The 21,213-nt window shown below is 50.2% G+C and overlaps 1 protein-coding gene across 23 annotated transcripts in view; it reads right to left on the bottom strand.

The window, feature by feature from the left end:
* LRRFIP1 (LRR binding FLII interacting protein 1) overlaps positions 1-21,213 on the bottom strand; it is a 140,212-nt gene that overhangs the window by 48,799 nt on the left and 70,200 nt on the right. For 10 of the 23 annotated variants that reach the window (XM_042950696.1, XM_042950698.1, XM_042950693.1 and 7 more), the window contains exon 2: positions 18,749-18,835. In XM_042950696.1, coding sequence (XP_042806630.1) covers positions 18,749-18,835 — 87 coding nt within the window. Of the gene's footprint in view, positions 1-3,502; positions 3,542-6,371; positions 6,423-6,951; positions 6,997-8,527; positions 8,576-11,666; positions 11,685-18,748; positions 18,836-21,213 lie in introns of all 23 variants that reach the window. The other 13 variants (XM_042950679.1, XM_042950680.1, XM_042950682.1 and 10 more) reach the window with 5 other exon arrangements.

The following is a 21,213-nucleotide window of genomic DNA, read 5'->3' as shown; positions in this document are numbered from 1 at the left end:
CCCGAGTGCCTGAACCGTGTGCCGACAGGATGGCTGAGTGAGCGCCTGTGGGAGGGACCCAGCACCCACGAGGAACGGGAGCCTTGCTCACGGGGTCGGGCATCGGGAGACCGCTTGGCAGGTATTCCGCAGCTAGACATTAATGAAGAATAAAGAAAGGGATTTCCAGACAGGTTACAAATCCAGGTTCACACCATCCTGACTATAAAACTACGTATTTACTTTTGTTACAACTCAATACCAAGTCAACTTGAAGTTTCTAAATGAAACAAAAGGGTATGTAGACATCCCTCAACTTTAAATTTCAAACCTTGGGGCGCCTGAGGGGCTCAGTCAGTTAAGCGTCTGATTTCGGCTCAGTCATGATCTCATGGTTCGTGGGTTTGACCCCCGCGTCGGGCTCTGTGCTGACAGCTCGGAGCCTGGAGCCTGTTTCGGATTCTGTGTCTCCCTCTCTCTCTGCCCCTCCCTCACTTGCCTCTCTCTCTCTCTCAAAAATAAATATAAAAAAAATAAATTAGAAAACTGTGAGTAACATTAAAACATTTCTGAAATAAAGTTGATAGGCAGGAATGTTACTCAATCTAATCTAATCTAATCCCTTTCCCCACTGACAGGATTTTCTGATATGGAAACGTGTATCAAGGACTCGGATGCCTTTCCTATCTGCTTAGAAACTCATTCCTGGGAAAAATTAATGTAACAAGAAAGGCTAACATCAATCAATTTTTGATGCCTTTTCCTTTACTAACAAATGAAGTAAAATATATTACATGTATGAACCCTCTGGCTTCCCACTGCTGCTTGTGAAATACATCCTTCCCCATGCGAGTTCTTCCTTCTGGCCTTCTCGTTTTCCAGCGCGGTGTGCAGCCCAGAGCAGAGGGCCGTGAAGGGCGGGAGGGCAAATGCGCCCCTCATTGTCACCATTTCTGTCCTAGCTTTCCACGGCCGTGCAGGAAAAACTCCCCCTTCAACAGCTCTGTGGAACACCCACCCCTTCTGTTGTAGTGGAATTCTGCCGTGGGGAGTATATTCCTAGAACGAATTCTCCAATCCACAGAGCTCATGGACGCCTCTATGGTGAAAAGTACTTTGACTTCTTTAAAAAAAAATTTTTTTTAATGTTTATTTTATTTTTGAGAGAGGGAGAAAGAGAGAGAGACAGAGCGCGAGCAGGGGAGGGGCAGAGAGAGAGGGAGACACAGAATCCCAAGCAGGCTCCTGGCTCTGAGCTGTCAGCACGGAGCCCGACGCAGGGCTCGAACTCAGAACAGTGAGATCACGACCTGAGTGGAAATCAGATGCTTAACTGACTGAGCCACCCAGGCGCCCTTAGAGTACTCCGACTTCTTAAAGAACACCACCAACCTTTTCCTCTTGGCTAGTTTTTATGGTGGGGCTGTTTTTATGTAGCAGAACAGGCTAAGGAGAGTTGAAAATTAACCTAACGCATCGGAATAAAAAGTCCATAGACGGGATACCAGTCATCTTAAGTCAGGGCTCTGTTTAACTTTCTTTGCTCTACAGGGCGATTTTTCTTTTCTTTTCTATTTTACTTTTTTTAAATGTTTACTTTTTTTGAGAGAGAGAAAAGAGAGACAAAGCGTGAGTGTTGGAAGGGCAGCGGGAGGAAGACAGAGACTCGAAGCAGGCTCCAGGCTCTGAGGTGGCAGCATAGAGCCTGACGCAGGGCTTGAACCTGTGAACCGTGAGATCATGACCTGAGCCAAAGTTGTTGGACGTGTAACTGATTGAGCCACCCAGGCACCCCTACGGGGCGATTTTTCAACACCCTTACTGTGCTGACCACCTGCATCACGGTTACCTGATGTGCATCTTAGGACCACGGCACCCTGACCTAGGCGGCCGTCAGAGCACCTAGAGCTGGGGGCTGGGGAAGTGTGTTGTGACAAGCTTCCCAGGTGGATCTCACACACAGCAAACACACACGAGCACTGCTATCAGAGAGAACAAAACACAGAAGACATCCACAAATCAGCGTTTTCTAAAAGAGTGTAAGATCCAAGCATAAACGTCCCGTCGCAGCCAATTATTCCAAGGGAAACGTGTGATTAGTCCCAATGCCACCAGCCACCGTGCTGGGCTATCAAAGCAGCACCCCTCACGTGCAAGCATGCGGAGGGCAACGGCTGTCTTTTCTGATTAATGGTGTTAGATTACTTTTATAGTGAGTCGACAGACAGATCACGCCCAAGGGTATGGGAGATGGGAAGCAAAAGAAGGAAGGCAAAATCAAAACCCTGAAGTGCAGTCTTTGAGGCACTCGACTGAGTTTGAAAACAGAATGAAAACTGAAAAATAAAAATGAGATCGGAAACGTGTTTCCGTCTCTTGCTAACACACGTAGCCACTCGTTCCCCCAGGGACTGGCCCTGACAAAGAATTTGCTTTGGCTTTAGAATGAGAAGGCTAAGCATCTAGAAATCTGCTGCTGATGCGCTGAATGGCAGAGAATGGAAGAACTACGAGGACTGGCGAGGACTGGGGTCACTGTGAAATGCTGTGGGACGCTGTGTGAAAGCACTTCCCGAATCTAATCACGTGCCCCTGGGCTTCCCACGCTCCGTGGCGGATCCGTCCCTGTCCCTCGACGGCTCCGATGCATAACCAGCAGCCCAGCAGGAGGCTCGGGGCTCACCAGTGCTACGCAACTCTATGGCACTATTAAATTATCGTCTTGGAGGCAAAAACACGTTTTAAAAACAGAGATTTGCTAAGTAACTTTGAAATGCGGTAGAATGAATGAAGCCCAAAATGCTCTAGAAAAAGTCCTAAAAATGAAGCCGTGTCTAAATTGCTACAATCCCTTCAGTACGGAAATCACTTTATTGCTAATTTCTGGCGAGATGAAACTTCTCTCCTTTTTACCTTGTCGTTTAAATTTACAGGTTTTCAGAAAGCATGAGGTGTAGACACACGGCCGTAAGAAGGGAAACTCCAAATTTAAATCGAACGCCTTCGTTTTGTTACTGGAACAGCACTTTTGGCAAAAGGGTGGGATCGCACATTTCATTTCAACGGACAGATCAGAAAACGATGGAATTTTCATTAGATAAAGTGACTTTGAACTTAATCTCTGAAAAGCAACGCAGAGGCTTTGGGAATTCCTGATCTGATCTGAGTTCCTTGAAAGCAAGGTGCCCTCCCCCCGACTGGTGCCCACAGCTGTCAGCACACAGCTGGTGCTCACAGACCGCGTGGTGAGTGAGTGTGTTCACGCACGGGCCGACCCTGAGGACCAGTGACACACCCAGGGGGCTCTGGACGCAGAGCGCTCACTCTGGTGGGGACATCTGCCCTCCGGCCCATCGTCCCCCGAGGGAGTCTGGGGGACGGCACGTGTGTCTTTCTGGACAAAGACATACTTGGCTTTGTGGACAAACACAGCCACGAGATTAGTGGAAATACTGTAGGTTATTACATATCACACAGTAAGTACTATTAGGATCATGCCCCAGCATCTATCCGACCGTCTCACCCAGGCGTAAGGACCCCCATAATCCAGGTCAGGCTGTGGCTGTCGGCGTGCGGATGGAGAGGAAAACAAGAGAAAACAGAGTTGTCAAAAATCAGTGAGAATAAGTTAACTCAGACATCACAAAACATAAAATACAAGCCAGGCGATCTTGAAATCTTCACAAAATTACATTTTTTTTCAGGACTTCCAGGATCTTGTGTATTTACAAAAGGAACAGCATCAGAATGAAGCCATCATAAAATGCAGTAACATTAAATCAAACTTCCATGGCAAGGGTTGCTGTAATTCACGAATTCGGACTGAGCAGTCTGACCCCCTCCTTTATATAAGACCTACTCTATTTATATTAGACAAAAGGGGAACGCCTGTATCACTCTCAATTTTTAACTAGGAGAAATGAAAGTCTTAAGATGTCCAAAAATCTAGGTTTGCTGAGAAGAAGGTCCATGCAGACCCCAGGGAGATAACGTTTTCCTGTTTGGGGTTTACGTCGCTGTCAGTGATGGATGAAGAAGGCCTATATTTTGAGAAAGTCAAGAAGTAAGAGACCTGACCTTTGAACTTTGCAAATGGAGGATTTCAGAATATTAAGACACATAAACACAGCATGAACTGACCCTGTACAGACAGGGAGCGAGATGAGCTTTCTCCCAGCGGCACAGCTGGCCCAACAACCAAAGGCGGTCAGAGCGTCCAGGCCCCAGAGGACCTGGGGACGGATGCTGTCACCTCCTCGCTGCTCTGGGCTTGTCCTGAACCCGTCAGAGTTACGAGGTCTGCCTCTTATCTCCAGGATCCAAGTGCTCAAGTCTGTGGTTTTTAAAGAGTGTTATTTCACGAGATCAGACATATCACGGGGAAGAGCGGTGTAGGAAACCACCTGGCTGAACATGAAAATCCCATCCTCGGTTGATTTTCCACTTTCTCCCCCTCTCTTATTCAGCGTCCAGGTTGTGGGCCTCTTCTCTAAAATGTGACACCTTAAAACAAAAATGCTTGAAATCTTGGCAAAGAACGCTGTCTAGCAAAGAAACGTAACTCGTGTAGGTTAAACTCATTGAGAATGAAATGAAGGCTATAAACACCCTAACACTCACTAAGACTGCAATCGTTTTAAACTCCCTGGGGTCAGGAGACTTTCCGAGAACGTTAAGAAAGCGACAAATTCTCTTCCCAGAAAAATGCAAGTGTACCCCAAATCCTGAATACCAAGTGTGGAGGATCAAAGATCTGAAAACGATACTGTGATAGATTTGGATTCTGCGGCCGATTTCTCTGCTGTTCTCTCTTGAGCCTGCATGAATCAGGTTTTGCTCTCCCCGTTTCCACCAAAAGTCTCCTTGTCAAGGTCACCGACGTCCTCCACGATGCTAAGGCCCTCGGTCCCACGCTTACTGGACCCCTCGCTTCCTCCTGGAAACAGTATCTTCTCTCGGTTTCAAGGGCCGCCCTTCTCCTGGGCCTGCGTACTCCTGTGTCTCCTCCACAGATTCTGCAAACTGAGTTTTGCATTTATGATGTTTTGGTTACATAAAAGTTACTTCCTCTGGCCTGACTCTTGTCAGAGAGAAGGTCTATGAGGAAGTGACGACCGTATGGCTGAGGTGAAAGTTTCAGAGTGTGGAAGCTCTTGAACAGACCTCACATCTGAACTGTTACTTTCTGGCAAAATCAATGCGGATCTGTTTTTGGCACCTGCCAGGGCAGTGACAGTGACTGGCCTGACACCCCAACAGTGTGTTATCTTTATAGCTGACTGCTGTGAACAGCCGACGAAATGCACGCTCAGCGGCCACACAGGAAGTCTAGGGCTGGTGGGGCGCCCGGGGGGCTCAGTCCTTGACCATCCAAGTCCTGATTTCAGTTCGGAACAAGGTCTCACGGGTCTGTCAGCTGGAGCCCCGTCAGGCTCTATGCTGGCAGCACAGAGCCGGCTTGGGATTCTGTCTCTCTCCCTCTCTCTCTGTCCCTCCCCTTCTCGAGCTCTCTCTCTCTGGAAATAAATAAACGTCAAAAAACAAAAAAAAGGAGTCTAGGAGTGATACTATAATTTAATTGTTAAGGTGGAAACAAGCTTTCTACTCCATACCGTCCCCAAGTGAAATGGAGCGGCTGCATTGAGGCCTCCTTCTTACCAGCAGCGACAGCGACAGCAACCCTGTGGTGATAACACGGACATGCTCGCAGTCACTTACCGACTTAAGGCACTAAGCAAAACGCAGTTTCTCTACTTCGCTTCCCAAAGCACGCAATGTTCTCCAGTCTAATTACGAAGGTTTTGGGAATGTTTACGGAAAGCCACGTATTCGTCTCTGCCAGCCATCAAGCTGTCAGTGACGAAGACGTTCCATCGCCGCTGACCGGAGGAAGGACTTGGGCGAGCAGACCCGGGTCTCAGGGATCTGACCTGCTCTGATTTCCCACCAGGTCGCCTGCTGCAGTTTTCAAGGAGCTACCCAAGAACAGCACTGAGTTAACAGGTGCTTGAGCTGAGATGCACATTTGGCGGGGAGTGTGTAGGCAAGCAGGATCCCTTCAGGGCACCAGCGCCGCACAGAGAAGACTTAATCGGGGCGTGGCAGTGTTGTGATGCGGAGGGATATAAAAACGTTATGATTTGCCCACGCGGGAGAAACACATGACAAAAGTGCCCGCGTTTACCAATACGCTTTCCGCACCACAAGGAAACATGCCACCAGTGATGAGATTTCAAAGGCGGCTTCCCAGATACTGGTAACAAGACTGCGGGGTAATGGACGCGAAATCTGACTGCGGGGTAATGGATGCGAAATCTGACTGTGGGGACACAGGCGGCAAAGGACGTCAACACAGACTGTACCGTGCAAACCCAGTCATCCTGGTTACTGACCCTCAGACTTCCACGACTACCCACTGACATGCGCTCGTCTTCGTCGGAAGCCTAGTGAAAGAAAGGATGAAAACAGCCATGAAGCATAATATAACACGCATAAAAGAAGCCGACGTCCAGCTTTCAGAGGGGACGTGGCCCACGACACCACAGCAGGGCCCCAAGGTAGGTGACTCTGGAAATCTCAGTACACCTGAGCCTATGTCTTCTCCAAACGGCCCCGTCTGTGCGCCTCTGTTTACAGAGGGCTGTTTCTGGATGATACCGCTTTACGTTAATGTCATTTCTTTGCTGGTAACCTATAAACACGTAGCCTCAGTGCGTATCACTCTCAAAATTATTCATGGGTATTCGATAGCAGAAAGAGCATTAAAACTGTCATGAACATATTAATATTCAGAGGTTTCCAATGCTCCCTTCACCAAGTTAGGTCAACAGGCTAAAAGCCTTTGTTTAGGTAATAGTATCAGCATTAATTTCTTTTATAAGCATCACTAAAATACACACACGCAAGCAATTTATGTATTTCAGCCACCACAACTACAAATTAGACTTCAATCAAAATGAACACAGTACTAACCGATGTGTTTCTTCTGGATCTACGTGAATAACGCTCACTGTCTTCCTACCGAAGCAAGGGAAGAAACAGCATTAAAGGTCAGGTACAGACAGAGCAGAAGCCTTAGTCCACTGGTGACACAATCCAGTATTTCTGATATAAATGTCACATAAATATTTTCTTTGCTGTCATCAAAGGCTTCAATTAAACCACTGGGGAAGGATGTTCTCTTCGGGCGGGGGTACGTAAGCACACAAGTTATCTGCATCTTTCATTTTGGCTTTAAAAGCATGTGTTGGGAGAGAGGTTGGGCCTTAGTTTGTCCCTAACCTCTACTATGTGGTCCATTTAAACTGGTCTACTTTCCCCCCTACATTCAGAACCTTATTCTCTTTCCTTTGGGAATCAGAAGATAAATCATTTCTGGAAAAGATCCAATAAGGGTGTCACCCCATCTACTGTATTTTGTGCACTCTGAGATAGGCACAGTTTTCCACATGGTTGCACATCTCTGCAGTTGGGGGCATATCTTATAATCAAGGTTGCCCACATTATAATTAGCAGCACTTTTTTCTTTCTCGATGGTATACAAAGCAATGATACAGTAACTTTTAACTGGGTCTTAAGATTTGACAAAAATACATCTGCCTATGCCACAGAAGCCTAAAATGATGGTTTACACATAATGAAGGTTGAAGTGAATAATTTTTTCGGTAGAGGACATATATACTCTTTATCTTTCAAGAACTCTTCTCTTTCACGTTCTATACAGGTGTCTAAGAGAGGAGATAATTTTACATTTCTTTGCATTATTTATCCATGAGGGACAATGACTGTGGCATTTCCACTGGCCAGGCTCTTAATTGCTAAAAGTATGTGATGATGTCCATGAAGCCATTCAGTAAGGTGTCAAGGACAAGAGGCAGGGGCGGGAATTGAGGTGGATGAATCAATGAGAGAAGGAGTGGGTCCACGTTCTCCTGGGGCAAGGGGAATGCTCCCCCTTCTAGAGCGTCATGCCTGAGGCATCATCTCCTTCTGAGTGTGCCTGGAGGAGAGTCGTCTGCCCAAGGCGACGGGAGGCAGTGGCCCCGGAGACCCCCACAAGCCTCAGCTAGCTGCTGACTCCAAGAGTCAGCGGCTACTGAGCAGACCAGACAAAAATGCCCGGCCAGGACCATTTCTGACCCAGCTTCACAGGGATGTAAACAATCAGGCCAGACCAGAAGTCCCGGGGAGAAAATCTCTCAGGATTCAATTATGGCAGGGCAGGAATCTATTGCTATAATCAAAGTGAATAAGAATAAAATTATAAACCGGGGCGCCTGGGTGGCTCAGTCGGTTGAGCGTCCAACTTTGGCTCAGGTCATGAGCTCACGGTTTGCGGGTTCAAGGCCTGCATCAGGCTCTGTGTGGACAGCTCACACAGCCTGGAGCCTGTTTCGGATTCTGTGTCTCCCTCTCTCTCTGCCCCTCCCCCACTCATGTTTGATCTCTCTCTCTCTCTCTCTCTCTGTCAAAAACAATTAAAAAAATTTTTTTAAAAGAATAAAATTATAAGCCACTTAAAGTTCTTAAAATTGTATTCAAGGCCTACCATCCACTGTTCGATGTCACCCCATTTTGTGTCCAGCCCATAATATTTCTATGGACAGAAGGGAAAGAAAATTAGGCGAGAAGTGAAACGGTAACCACACAAGAAACTGCTCTGACATGCATTTCCAAACCGCTGCCCAAGCCACACGCTGAGGGTAACATGCTGGGGCAAAGCAGCAGAGACCAAGGTCGCGGCTCCGCAGGGGGAGCGCTCCCGAGCGTTCTGCACAGTGCGTGAGCCTGTGCTGAGACCCCTCGCCCTCCTCGCCCCACCCCTCCCAGGCAAGCCAACAGGGCCAGGGCGAGGCACTCTGGACCGGGAACTGAAACTCAGCCCAGCAGCCCTCGGGGAAGGCTGTTGGAGCCTGCAGAGCGAAAGAACTCATGCTGTTGCTACGGCAGAATGAGAAAAGCTTCCTCGGTGTGGGGGAGGGGGGAGAGAATGTGTGCTGACCCCTAGGCCTCCAGCTATCTGGTGTCCACGCTAAATTTAGGCCCAGGAGAATTTACGTTCTTTGGATGTCTTTATAGCACGTCACCGATGGAAAGATGACTTAGCTAAGAGGGCTTGGTGCAGAAAAAAAAAAAAAAAAATTTACATGAGCAGCTTATATGTTCGGCATTTTCTTTAGCCAATGTCTGCAGGGTTTAGCTTGCTTGTCTCAGCCACAGCGGGTCAAGTTAAAATTAGGAGAGCGTACTCAGAATGGCTGTTACCATTACTAAATATAGTAATTCCAAAGATAGGTGGGAGCCCACGTACAGTCTCAGATAATGGGGTTCTGCCTTTCTCCTCACTTTTCCCTCCATTCCAACAGGAAAAGCGAGCAATACCTGACCAAACCCCCATACCACACAACACGTGGTTTTCCTCTTCGTATGTAAAAACCTTATAATCAGAAAAAGGAAAAAAAAAATCCAATGCTGAAAGTAGAAGATGGGTTTTGAAATTGTTTTCCAATCGCCGAAACACGCTGCTAAGTTTGGCTTAGTTTCAGTGGATCTTGAGGGGTGGCCAGACTTCCAATAGAAGGCTCTGCGACGGTCTTGGCCCTTTCTCCTCAAGACGGGGCGGTCTGGAAGAGGAAGCCGCTGGAGGGAGAGCTGAAGCAGGCTCGAGCATTCCGCCCGGGGGCAGAACTGCAATATCAAACCTACACGAGCCGGGTCTCTTCCTGTTAGTCACTTTACTCACTTTGATGTTTCCAGCTCAGTTTCCCAGCCGAGCAACAGCGTCAGGCTATTGTGCGTTCACGCTCGCTCCACTCTCACTGCCAAATTCCGTGTTTCTCACCCGTGAAATGAGATGCCACCTAACCTCGTCATCTCCTGGCTTAATTACAAGATGGAAAAAATGTATTTTTTTAAAAAAGGGGGGGAGCCTACATCGGTTCACAAAAATTGTCTAAATTCCAAAAGAAGCTTGTATTATCAGTCTCCCTATTTTCTTCTGCCAGTTCTGTGCCTGTATCAGCGATAGCACACCATCTACTGCTGTCTGTTGCGATGATCACGGTGGCCTTATAAGTAGCTCTATGACTGTGGCTACATTTCCATGTCACTTCACGGAGGGAGAACACCCCCAGAAAGAGCTAGGCGCCCCCAGCTAGCAGTTCTGATGTTAGTGAGCAGGCCAGCACAGCAGCGTGCAGAAAGCATACAATGTTTCAAATGTAAACTACTATGATTAGCCAGTGAGTCATGCGCAGGAAGCAACAGCCAAACTTACAAAAGGGGCTTGACTTTCAGAAATAGCTTTGATTCAGGAGAAGAGAAACTGTCGCACACAACAGCCAGATGGGCTGAGAGATGTTTACTGCCTCCTTTTCCTCTTCTCAAATGGTAATAAGGAAAGCTTTCCCTCCCCGGGCACGTCTTTATTACAAAAATGTACATCCGCTTTTGGAGCGGGGACTTCCTGAACTCCTTTCTAGTTTTACTTTGTGTACAAATTAACATTCTGACAAAGTTCTAACACCCTGTCCCTGGTGTTGCTGAGAAGATAAAAGTGATCTAGAACTAGAAAGGAATGAACCAGAGTGGAAATTAGCAGGTGGATTCCTCTGTCTGGGCAATTTGTTACAGTGAGGGTTCCCCCTTGCCTTTTAGGTGTTAAATTCCTACGGAGACTCTGTAGGTGTGTTTGGGTCTAGCTTCAACATCCATTGCAATTACTCACCTGCTTTCTTTCCACCAGGTAATAGTTATGCAGAGTGGGGGTGGGGAGCAGGACACAAAGGCAGTCTGATATCATAGCAAAGGACCCCATGGGAGGACTTTTTAAATGGACTGTGTTTAAAAGGGCTTGTTCTAACCTCTGAAACAGTCATCTTATTTTGATTTTCTTAGCTGCTCTAAAAGATACCGTTCTTCATCTATAGACTAAATACATTTATGAAAAGCAGCTATTATGGTTGTCGTAAGTAACAAACTAGGTACATTTACAGGAAAGGCTCCAGTATATATACACTCTGAATTCCCACTCACTCCATCATCATCGCTGAATCAGGAGCCCCTTACCTGGTTGCTTCCTACTGTACTCTCTGCGCCTGGCCTGCTAGTGTATTTATCTCTAACCTTCAGCTGGTTCTATGAAGGGCTAGGGAACAGAGAGGCACGTTACTATCCTGAATGTTAGGGGTGGACGGCAGGTATATTTTAAGATCTTGGATTTTACTGTTGTATCATCTTCTTTTTGGCTCCGATTTTTAAATCAATATTTAATACTCTTTTAGTGTACGGAAATCTGCATTGATATTTAAATTTTTTTCTAATAAAATTATATGGAAGGATAATCTCTCCTTAAACAGCTGATTTCAAAGGTTTCCCACATCCTGAAATGTGATTTTACTTTGCCTTGGAATTTTTTTTTTTTTCAAATAAGTAATTTTCTAATTTGAGAAAAGCAGAGACGAGGAAAGCCTTCTGTGAACAGACGTGTGTCTAATGGTGGCTTTTTAAGGGGGTGTAAGTAGCAAGTTTGGCATTTTGATCAAACCAATTCATCAACAAAGCAGTAAAAAAAGAAGCAGTAACAACTTCTATTTCAACGAAGGGCATTATTTCTGAAAGGTGACCAGGCCCTTGGCAAGGAAAAAACTAGCACATGCAATTGAGAAAACAAAGAAGAAAGAGCCTACCTTTTGAACCTGATAGATCTACAGAGAAGGGCAAAAGAAACGGGAAAAGAAATAGGAAATCCAATTACAAAAGGAGAAACATCAGAAAGAAAGGTTCTGTAAGTACCTGGAAACGTGAATAAAAGTCATACTGGGGTGGGGGGGTGGGGGAAACGCTGAATACTGGTAAAATACGAATTGAAAAATGTTTGAAGTCTCATTGAAAGAATTCTTAATTTCCTGACTCATTTACATTCTGTTTTAGGTACAATGGGGAGACCCGGGCGCACACACGGACCCCTACGCGGATCCGGTTATCATTCCCATGCGCGAGCGAGTCTGCAGAACCCGTCACCATCAGTGGGGAAGAGCATTTCGTCTTCGATTCGAAATTTCTTTGCACAGCGATGAAAGTTGAACTAGAAAGCACAGAAACCGGATTATAAAGTCAACTGGTCGAATTCACGGACACGAAGAAAGACGCTTTCCTGTCCTGATTCATGCAGACAGAAACAGAATGCCAGGAAAGTTAGCCCTCAACCGAGCGATCACTAGAAGAGAACTGAAACACACATTTTAAAAAGCCTGTTATGACGCATGGACATATTCATTTGCTGCAGGTGTTTCTCCTCGGGGTGTCCCAATCACTAGGTGAGGCGGACATAATCGGCTTCATTCACTCATTTGCTCACTCATTCATTCACAGAACAAAACATCGGCCAAGTCAGGCTTCATTCAAGGCGCTTCTAGGCGTTCGTGGGGGAGCACGGATGAACATACTCAACGTTATGACCACGTGGAGCACAGCACTCTCCATGAAAGTCGCTGGCAAGAGAACATCACACCAGGGGGGGTCACGTCTCACCATCTGTCTTCTCTTAGCGGGGGTCCTTGTGTGAAATAGAAGGTTCCCTAGGAGTTCCCAAAGACTCTCCACATCTTATTCTCCCCTGATGAATCCATTAGAAAGGACCTCAGCATCCTTCTAAACAGCCCCCGGCACAGTGAACAGGGGCCACAGTCTCTCGCCATCTGCAGGGCAAAGAACTGTGATGGGTGGGTGTAGGGGCTCTGCTATGGGGCGGGGGGTGGGGGGTGGGGAGGGGGGGCTGGGCTGGCCTCGGTGGGGTGGTCCCGGTAAATCCCAGCTAGCTCCGAGGCCCCCGTGTGGCTCCAAACACAGCCTGCCTCCGGAACTCCCAACCTCTGGCACCAGCTTCCCGCTCTCCTGGCCCCCAGGGACGGTCACTTCTCCTTCTCCTTTTCCTCCTCCTCCTCCTCCTCCTCCTCCTCCTCCTCCTCCTCCTCCAGGGACTCACAGGCTCTGTCCACCTTCAGTGGATCTGCGCTCCCTCTCAAGGAAACCCTTTCTGGCCCAGCTCAGAAACACCTGTGTAGAGATACATGGCTCGGGGATCATGCTTCTCAATTTCTTACACCAAAATATCAACCTTCCTAGTTGAACGCTGGCCTTCCAAAGCATATTCATTTCCACTTAACCAACAACTTAAAATGCCAGTACCCCGGGCTATCAGATTGTATAACCTCAAATTGTGTTAGCGCGTTCTAAGAATAGTCCGGCCCAGAGATGTGATACGCAAAGGGCGGGCTAGGGACGTGCTGTCCGTATACCTTCCGAAATCCCCAGACTCGGCTAGCTTGCCTCGTCTTTCCCTCCAGAGGTGCACGCAAACGCTCACGCATGCACACGCACGTGTCCCATCCCCCGCCCCAGGATCTGGCTCAAATCCAGAACAGCTACTGCTTCTGTGTTGTCTGTAAAACTCGAACAAAGTTGCCTACTCCATTTATTATATTGGGCTTCTAAGTCCACACCGACGAGAAAATGACTTCCAAGGTTTGCCTCTACTTGTGAAATGACCAGATTGCGTACGTCTTCTCTTCCCCCTTTGCTGTGGTGCCAGCCAGCTCACGGACAACTTTCATCCCACGGACACCGCCCTTTGTTTTTGTTTTTATCGTTAACCATCTAGCTGATCTTGAGGTAGGGAGCACACGCAGAGGACCATGACTTTGCAGCGGTCAGATCTACACATGAATCTTAGCTCAACCACCATGGCTGTGGGGGAAACTGTCCATTTTCCTCACCTGTACATAAAACTCGGGGAGATCCCCTCACACACTGTGACACTACCCAGGTGTGTGTGCACTGCCCCGGACCAGGGGCTCCCAGGATGTCCCTGCTCGTCCCTTCTGCCCTACCCCAGTTCTCTTTGACTAGCAAGAAAGTACACATCTATTTCAGTTTAAACCTTTCAACTACCCTTTTTGAGAAAGCAAACTTTAAACACCAGTGCTCTCCTAGTTCAAATACCTTACGCTTCTGCCCGCATAATTGTCATTTGGATGGGTCAGTGCTGCTGCTGAGCCAACCAGATCAGTATAAACCGCAGGACAGACCAGGGGAGCTCCCTCCACGCTTCACCCCTTCCTTGACCTGGCTGTCTCTGTGTTCTGCCCACCCCCACGTGCCCCTCCTTCATTCAGTGTCCCCCCCCCCCCCCCCCCGGCTGCGTGGACCAGGGTTAGCTTCTCGTTTCCTCCCTGACACACGGGTAATTCACATCGTGGGAGCTGGTCATCAGGCCTGTGACTGATCCCAAATAAGAGTCTGAGTTCAGCAGAAAAGGAATTGTTGAGGTGCCTTCACTCAATCACTGTGTCTGTGAGATCACATAGGGAGGAGGGGGAGCACAGGTGAGTGATGTCTGTGAGATCACACGGGGAGGAGGGTGAGGCCACACATGGAGGAGGGTGAAGTCACACGGGGAGGAGGCTGAGATCACACAGGAAGGAGGGTGAGGTCACACGGGGAGGAGGGTAAGAACACAGAGAAAGGAGGGTGAGCACAGGCAAGTGATGTCTGTGAGACCATATAGGGAGGAGGGTAAGGTCATACAGGGAGGAGGGTGAGATCACACGGGGAGGAGGGTGAGATCACACGGGGAGGAGGGTAAGAACACACAGAAAGGAGAGTGAGCACAGGCAAGTGATATCTGTGAGACCATATAGGGAGGAGGGTGAGATCACACAGGGAGGAGAGTGAGGTCCCATGGGGAGGAGGGTGAGGTCACAAGGGGAGGAGGGTAAGAACACATAGGAGGGTGAGCACAGGCAAATGATGTGTGTGACATCATATAGGGAGGAGGGTGAGGTCATACAGGGAGGAGGGTGAGATCACACGGGGAGGAGGGTGAGGTCACATGGGGAGGAGGGTAAGAACACACAGAAAGGAGAGTGAGCACAGGCAAGTGATATCTGTGAGACCATATAGGGAGGAAGGTGAGATCACACGGGGAGGAGAGTGAGGCCCCATGGGGAGGAGGGTGAGGTCACAGGGGAGGTGGGTGAGATCACATGGGGAGGAGGGTAAGAACACATAGATAGGAGGGTGAGCACAGGCAAGTGATGTCTGTGAGACCATATAGGGAGGAGGGTAAGGTCACACAGGGAGGAGGGTGAAGTCACACGGGGAGGAGGGTGAGGTCACACGGGGAGGAGGGTGAGGCCGCACGGGGAGGAGGGTGAGGCCGCACGGGGAGGAGGGTGAGGTCGCACGGGGAGGAGGGTGAGGCCGCACGGGGAGGAGGGTGAGGTCGCACGGGGAGGAGGGTGAGGTCGCACGGGGAGGAGGGTGAGGTCACGCTGGGAAGGGAAATTAAGAAGCTCGTGTCCACCTGAGGCACTTTCTCACAAGTAAAGCCAAGCTTTCCCGCTGGTCTTCTCACAACTCAAACCCACACTCGGGGGAACCCGCTCCCAGGCCTCTGCTGTGCGACTGTGTGAATACCGACAGGACCCAAATGACCACCTGCTTCCCGGTGAGACGTTCCATTGGACCTGAATCATTACAAAGCTGTCACATCTTGTTAAAATGGAGAATTTCAAAACTCCAACGCGGGTACTAATGGAACGATACCTGTGCGTAAGACCCAGGAGGCCGACTGTGGCCTTTGTGATCAGATCCCTGGTTTTAACCAGGCTTCCTTTGCAAAGCCGAGCTCCTCAGTGGGCACTGAACGCTGAGGACGGCCCGAGCCGCACAGGAGCTGGGCAGTGCCCGCGCACAGGCCCGGCTTCCAACGCCCTGAGGCCAGGACCGGGCTCCCGTGTCCTTGTGCACCGTGGGGGCCTTGGCCTCGCACGGCTGCTGCGAGGGCCACCCCCAGCCTGAGGGAGGCTTCTAAGGAGGCCGCTCAGAGAGCGGCTTTCGGGCCTCAACTCTTTTTAACTTTCATTTGCTAAATCAAGAACTTCTGCCAGAGGACTTTGTGGCTGACAGGCCACATATGTTAGCCGGCTTGTATTTAAATCAATTCGGGAGAGGACACACTTTATCTACACGTGGAATCTGGAAGGCAGATGGGAAGGTACACACTGCATGATTCCTTCTCGCCTTGGCTCTGTAGAAATCTCCCATCTTATTCTTAGCGAACGCTAATCTTCTACCCTCGAGGGCAGTGACAAAATGATCACTGACGCCCTCCTGGAAACCCAGGCGTCACGGCCGTCTCCTTCCCCAGCCTGCTGCGTCCGCTCCAGCAGTGGGGCTCAGAGGCAGCCACGGGCCACCCGAAACACCGACAGCACCAAGATGCCACCAACTGTGGCCAAACCGGGCGGAGGTGAAAGGGAAGTTGTTCTTACAGGTCTTTTATGACCTTCATACAATGACTAGGGGCCACGGGAGAACCAGGGGAGCTGATTAAAACCAAATGAGCCCCGAGAAGGCGACAGGGCGAGAGGTCAGGGCCGTTGGCCCCGGGCAGCGAGGCAGCCGTCGCCCCAGGCGCTGGCGCAGCTCCTGGCCATGCTGGTGGCCCTTGGCACTAACACCTTACTGCCCCCACTGCCCCATTCCTTTCTGAAGCCAGGTCGGGGGCAACAGCGTCCTGCACACAATGGGCTTGCAAATATCCACTGAACGAACAGAAACATTCTAAAGAGCAACTGATACCCAGAAATTTGAAAAAAGCATTGGAGGGGGCACCTGGGGGGGCTCAGTCGGTTGAGCATCCGACTTCGGCTCAGGTCACGATCTCGTGGTCTGCGAGTTCGAGCCCCGTGTCGGGCTCTGTGCTGACGGCTCAGAGCCTGGAGCCTGCCTCGGATTCTGTGTCTCCTCTCTGTGTCTGCCCCTCCCCTGCTTGCTCTGTCTCTCAAAAATGAATAAACGTTAAAAACAAATTTTAAGAGAAAAGCGTTTGAAAAAGGAAAAATACCTAATTTTTAAAAACCAGTGCAGGCTAAGAGAACGTTTCCATTAGGCGGCCTCTGGTTACAACTGATCCCGGCGTCTGAGTGCACAGAAGGTGCCTGGCGTCTGGGTGGGTCCTACAGCACAGGTGACACTGTCTCAGGTGTGTGACAAAGTCTACCAGCAACACCTATACTTCATCTCTGCCTCTCGTTCAAACGCTTCTCTCCAGAGATGTTCCTGAAAATGCTTCTTTGAATGGCTTCCCATAGTCACTCCTGGTGTGACCGGTACCCTGGGGTTCACAGGCGGGGATCAGTCGGGTCCCCATCCCGGTCCGAGCTGAAGCTCGCCCCTGACACAACGGGAGGGGAGGGGGCTTCACGTTAGCCATCAGCTGAACAGCCGAGGCCGGATAATTAACATGAAAATTCAAGAGCGCCTATATCCAGTTTGAAAATGACACATGTGATTCTTGGGGGAAGGCACTGAGAAGGGGCCAAACCCGTGCTCTGCATAAATTAAGAGAAAAAAAGGACAAAAAACCAAAGTCAATTCTAGAGGCAGGCCCACAACTGTGTTTGTTATTTCTAACGAGGAGAGAGAACGTGGTGATTTACTTTCAAATATTTGTTCCGTCTTCATTCACGGCGTAAACACAGGACAAGGGCTAAGCTACCGCAGAAGTGTGACTGACCCTCGTCTGCTTGGGTCACTCCCAGGAACTGCTGGTGTGGTGTGGCCCTTCCGGGGGGGGGGGGGGGATCCAAGTTCCTGCCTGTCCCCATCACTGCGGGGACGTCCGGCCTGTGGTCGGATTCTCCTAAGTAACATTCTGGCCTGGTCTAGTCGCCTTCAAACCCCACGGAAGAGATTTCTTCCCAAATCCAAACGTGGCTGTGCCCCTTCCCTGCTTCTGTAGCTCTACCGCGCGGGCTGCACACCCTGCAGGCAGGGAAATGACAAAGGACACCCGGGGCTGGTGGCCGGGTCTCACGCTACAGGGGACGCGAGGCTGTGTGGCGGAATATGCAGTGATTTTAGGAGAAACTGGAAATCCAGGATTTTTATCTGAAATCTCACAGGCTTTAAGACACTGGCTCAACTTCGAAATGCTGGCTGTGTGCAATCAGCCCCGGGCAAAGCGCCCGGCCACCTCCCCGCGACACGATACACTCAAAGCCCTCAAGCGGTGCCCGGTGTGGATGTCCCCGCAGGGTGTGACCCGTAGAGGACACAGGTCAGGTGGACGGGGAGTTGCTTCTTCCGTGTTGACCTCAAGCTCAGGGGAAAGCTCTCTGCTCTGAGTTCAAGAGTCCTCATCCTGCCCACACGGCTCAGGCTCCAGCCCAAGGTTATGAAAATAAGTGGCAAACAGCATTAACAGGTGTGTAAACAGATTACTGTCCACGCTCCCGGGGTGGGACGTTACCGTCCACTTCCCTGGTTATTTCCCCCGCCTGTGGGCCTCAGTCATCACGAAACCGATTAAAACGCGTAAAAACCACAGGGGAAGTATTTTTCAACAAACAGTTTGCTTAGTTTAAAAAAACAATAACCCGTTCCTTCACATTTTAATTCAGAGGCTCGAGATTCTAGCTCGACGGCTGGACCTCGAAGTTCACAGCCAGCGACTCTCGGCCCCTTTCGGCCGGAAGCCTGGGCTGGGAGACGTCTGCAGGCAAGTGGCCGTGCGGGGGGCCGTCTCGGGATCCAGCACATCGAGGCCTGGGACAGGCACGTCTGGTATCCGTGCTATGCGCGCTCCCCGGCCTGACCTTGAACAAAGTCACAGGCACAGTGCATTCCAATCGCGGCCACTGTCAACGGGACAGGTGCCTGTGTTTGCACACCCTCCCTAAAATAAATAATCGAGCCGCGTTACCTCCTTCTGCTGTCGCTCCAGCTCCTTCATTCGGATCTCTCGGGCCTCCGCGCGGGCCGCACGCTTCGCAGCCAGCCTCGCCTCCGCCTGAAACAGACACGAGTTTTATCAGAAGACAGACCAGCGCCTCGCCTCCTTCCCACCGTTAACGACGAGGATGTTGCAAGAGACTTTGTTCAGGGCTTAATAAACATACAGGAACACACTGCAAACTGACAAGAGTTAAGGGTCATCGGGAGGGACAGCAGCAACAGTTACAGTAACAAGGATGCCTACCATTTACGGAGCCCTTGCTAAACGCCGAGTGGATGCTGTTCTAAGGGCTTTACGTGCCATGCCGTATGCTCCTTGCAACAGTGCCGTTAGGTAGATACTGTTACCATCCCCGGTTTACAGATGAGGAAACTGGCACAGAGAGGGTAACTTAACCAACGTCGCACAGCGAGTAAGCGGCAGGGCTGGGCAGTGTGCCTTCCTCTGGAGCTCTGACACACCATTGCAGGAAGCAAACATTAGAGCTGGGCATGGCCACAGGCCACCGGCTCAACCCCTCCCTTTACAGAGCAGGAAGCGGAGGCCTGGAGAGGCTGCCAGACCGGTCTCCAGGGGCTGGGACTCGGGACTGCTGCTTTCCAGAAGTCCCGTCTGGTCAGCTCTCGGGACACCCTGCTGGCCTCAGCTCCCCGTGGCTGCCTGCAGTGCTGGGAAGCCCATCTTTTTTATCAAGAGAACCAAGATGGCGGCAGAGTGTTTCTGGCTGATGGGCTGCCCACCGCCATGGAACCTGCCACTTGAACACCGCTTCCCAAGTTTACAAATGTCACGTTTATGCACCACGGCAGCTGATACAGTGGACGGCTAGGCAGGTAACTGGTGCAGGTGCAGCATGCAGGCTTTTTGGGGCCAAACACAACCCACCTTCTTTCCACTTAATTTGGGGGGGATACACTTGTAATTCTTCCACCAACAGTTCTGTAGATACAGTTTCAGACCTTAAAGCAGGGCCAGGACACACGGCCAAGTACTTCTGGTGTGGTGTGGGGCCAGCAAGCAGGAGGGGACCCAAGGGTCATTGTCCAGCTTCTCTCAAAGGACCAGACTCACGTCGGGGGCGGTGTCCCCCCCCCCACCCCCGCCACACTTATTCTGAATTACAAATGCATCTTCTGTCCAAGTGCTCGTCTAAGTTGAAAACTGACCACTGCTGATCTGTCGGAGGTCGGCCGGTGTGTGTCCTCATAAGGAATCTATTCTAACTTGGTTCATTCGCATGGTTCCTTTATCAGTCCCAGCCCAGGTCCCTCAAGTCAGGGGCATCAAAAATCACAGCAGCCTCAGAACTTTGATACCTCGGGGCCATTTTCAATTCTGTAAATCACATTACACCGTGTGAAGGGGCGCTCGGGGTCTATAAAAAGATCCGGCAAAGCTCAAGGGGAGGGGTGGGGGGTTCACTTGACAGATATCCGGCCATGCTGTGATGCTGTAGCCCAGGGCCGGGCCAGCAAGAGGGCGAGGTTCACACTGAGTGCAGCCTGCCTCCCTGTCTTCCTGGGGGGAGGCGTGGGCTCCCTGCCTGCTGGCTCCCTGTCTAAGCCGGCACAGACCAGACAGCTATGGCCTCAGCTCGGGTGGGAGGAACAGGGGAAGGGATGGGGGAAAAGAGAAGGGAGGTCATGGGGGAGGGAGAAGGGGAGGGGCAGAGTGGGAATGTGAGAAGCAAGAAAGGGAACAGAGGGAAGAGGGCTGCAGGGGCACACAGGCCGAGAGGAGTACGGCAGGCCCAATCCTCGGGGGTCCCTGAGACTCCCACATAATCCTCTCCCCTTGAGAGTGAGCCACACTGCAAGAGTGACAGACGCCCGTCCTGTGACCGGGTTACTTCACATGGCAAAGAGAAATGCAAGAGTAATTAAGGTTCCTTATCAGCTGACTCAAGAGTTAATCAAAAGATAGATTATCCTGGGTGGGCCTTGCCTAATCAGATGAGACCTTTAAAAGAGGGACTGGGGTGGGGGTGCCTGGGGGGCTCAGTAGGTTGGGTGTCCGACTTCGGCTCAGGTCATGATCTTGCGGTCTGTGAGTTCGAGCCCCGCGTCGGGCTCTGTGCTGACAGCTCGGAGCCTGGAGCCTGCTTCACATTCTGTGTCTCCCTCTCTCTCTGCCCCTTCCCCGCTCATGCTCTCTCTCTCTCTTTCAAAAATAAATAAAATGGTAAAAAAAAAAAGTTTAAAAGAGGGACTGGAAGTCAGACGGACTCTCAAGCTGGCATGTGTGACAGGGCCCGGGAGGGGTCACATGACAAGGACCTGCAGGTGAGCTCTAAGAGCCGAGAGGGACCCCCAGCTGGCTGACAACCAGTAGGAAAACGGGAAGCTTGGTTTTGCAACACCAAGGAGCTAGATTCTGCCCACAGCCACGTGAGCTCGAGAGGACCTCAGGCTCCAGAAATGACTGCAGCCTGG

The sequence above is a fragment of the Panthera leo genome, chromosome C1 (assembly GCF_018350215.1).
Source record: "Panthera leo isolate Ple1 chromosome C1, P.leo_Ple1_pat1.1, whole genome shotgun sequence".
Classification (NCBI taxonomy): domain Eukaryota; kingdom Metazoa; phylum Chordata; class Mammalia; order Carnivora; family Felidae; genus Panthera; species Panthera leo.
Note: the sequence above shows the minus strand (reverse complement) of the source record. Positions and strands in the feature narration are given on the sequence as shown.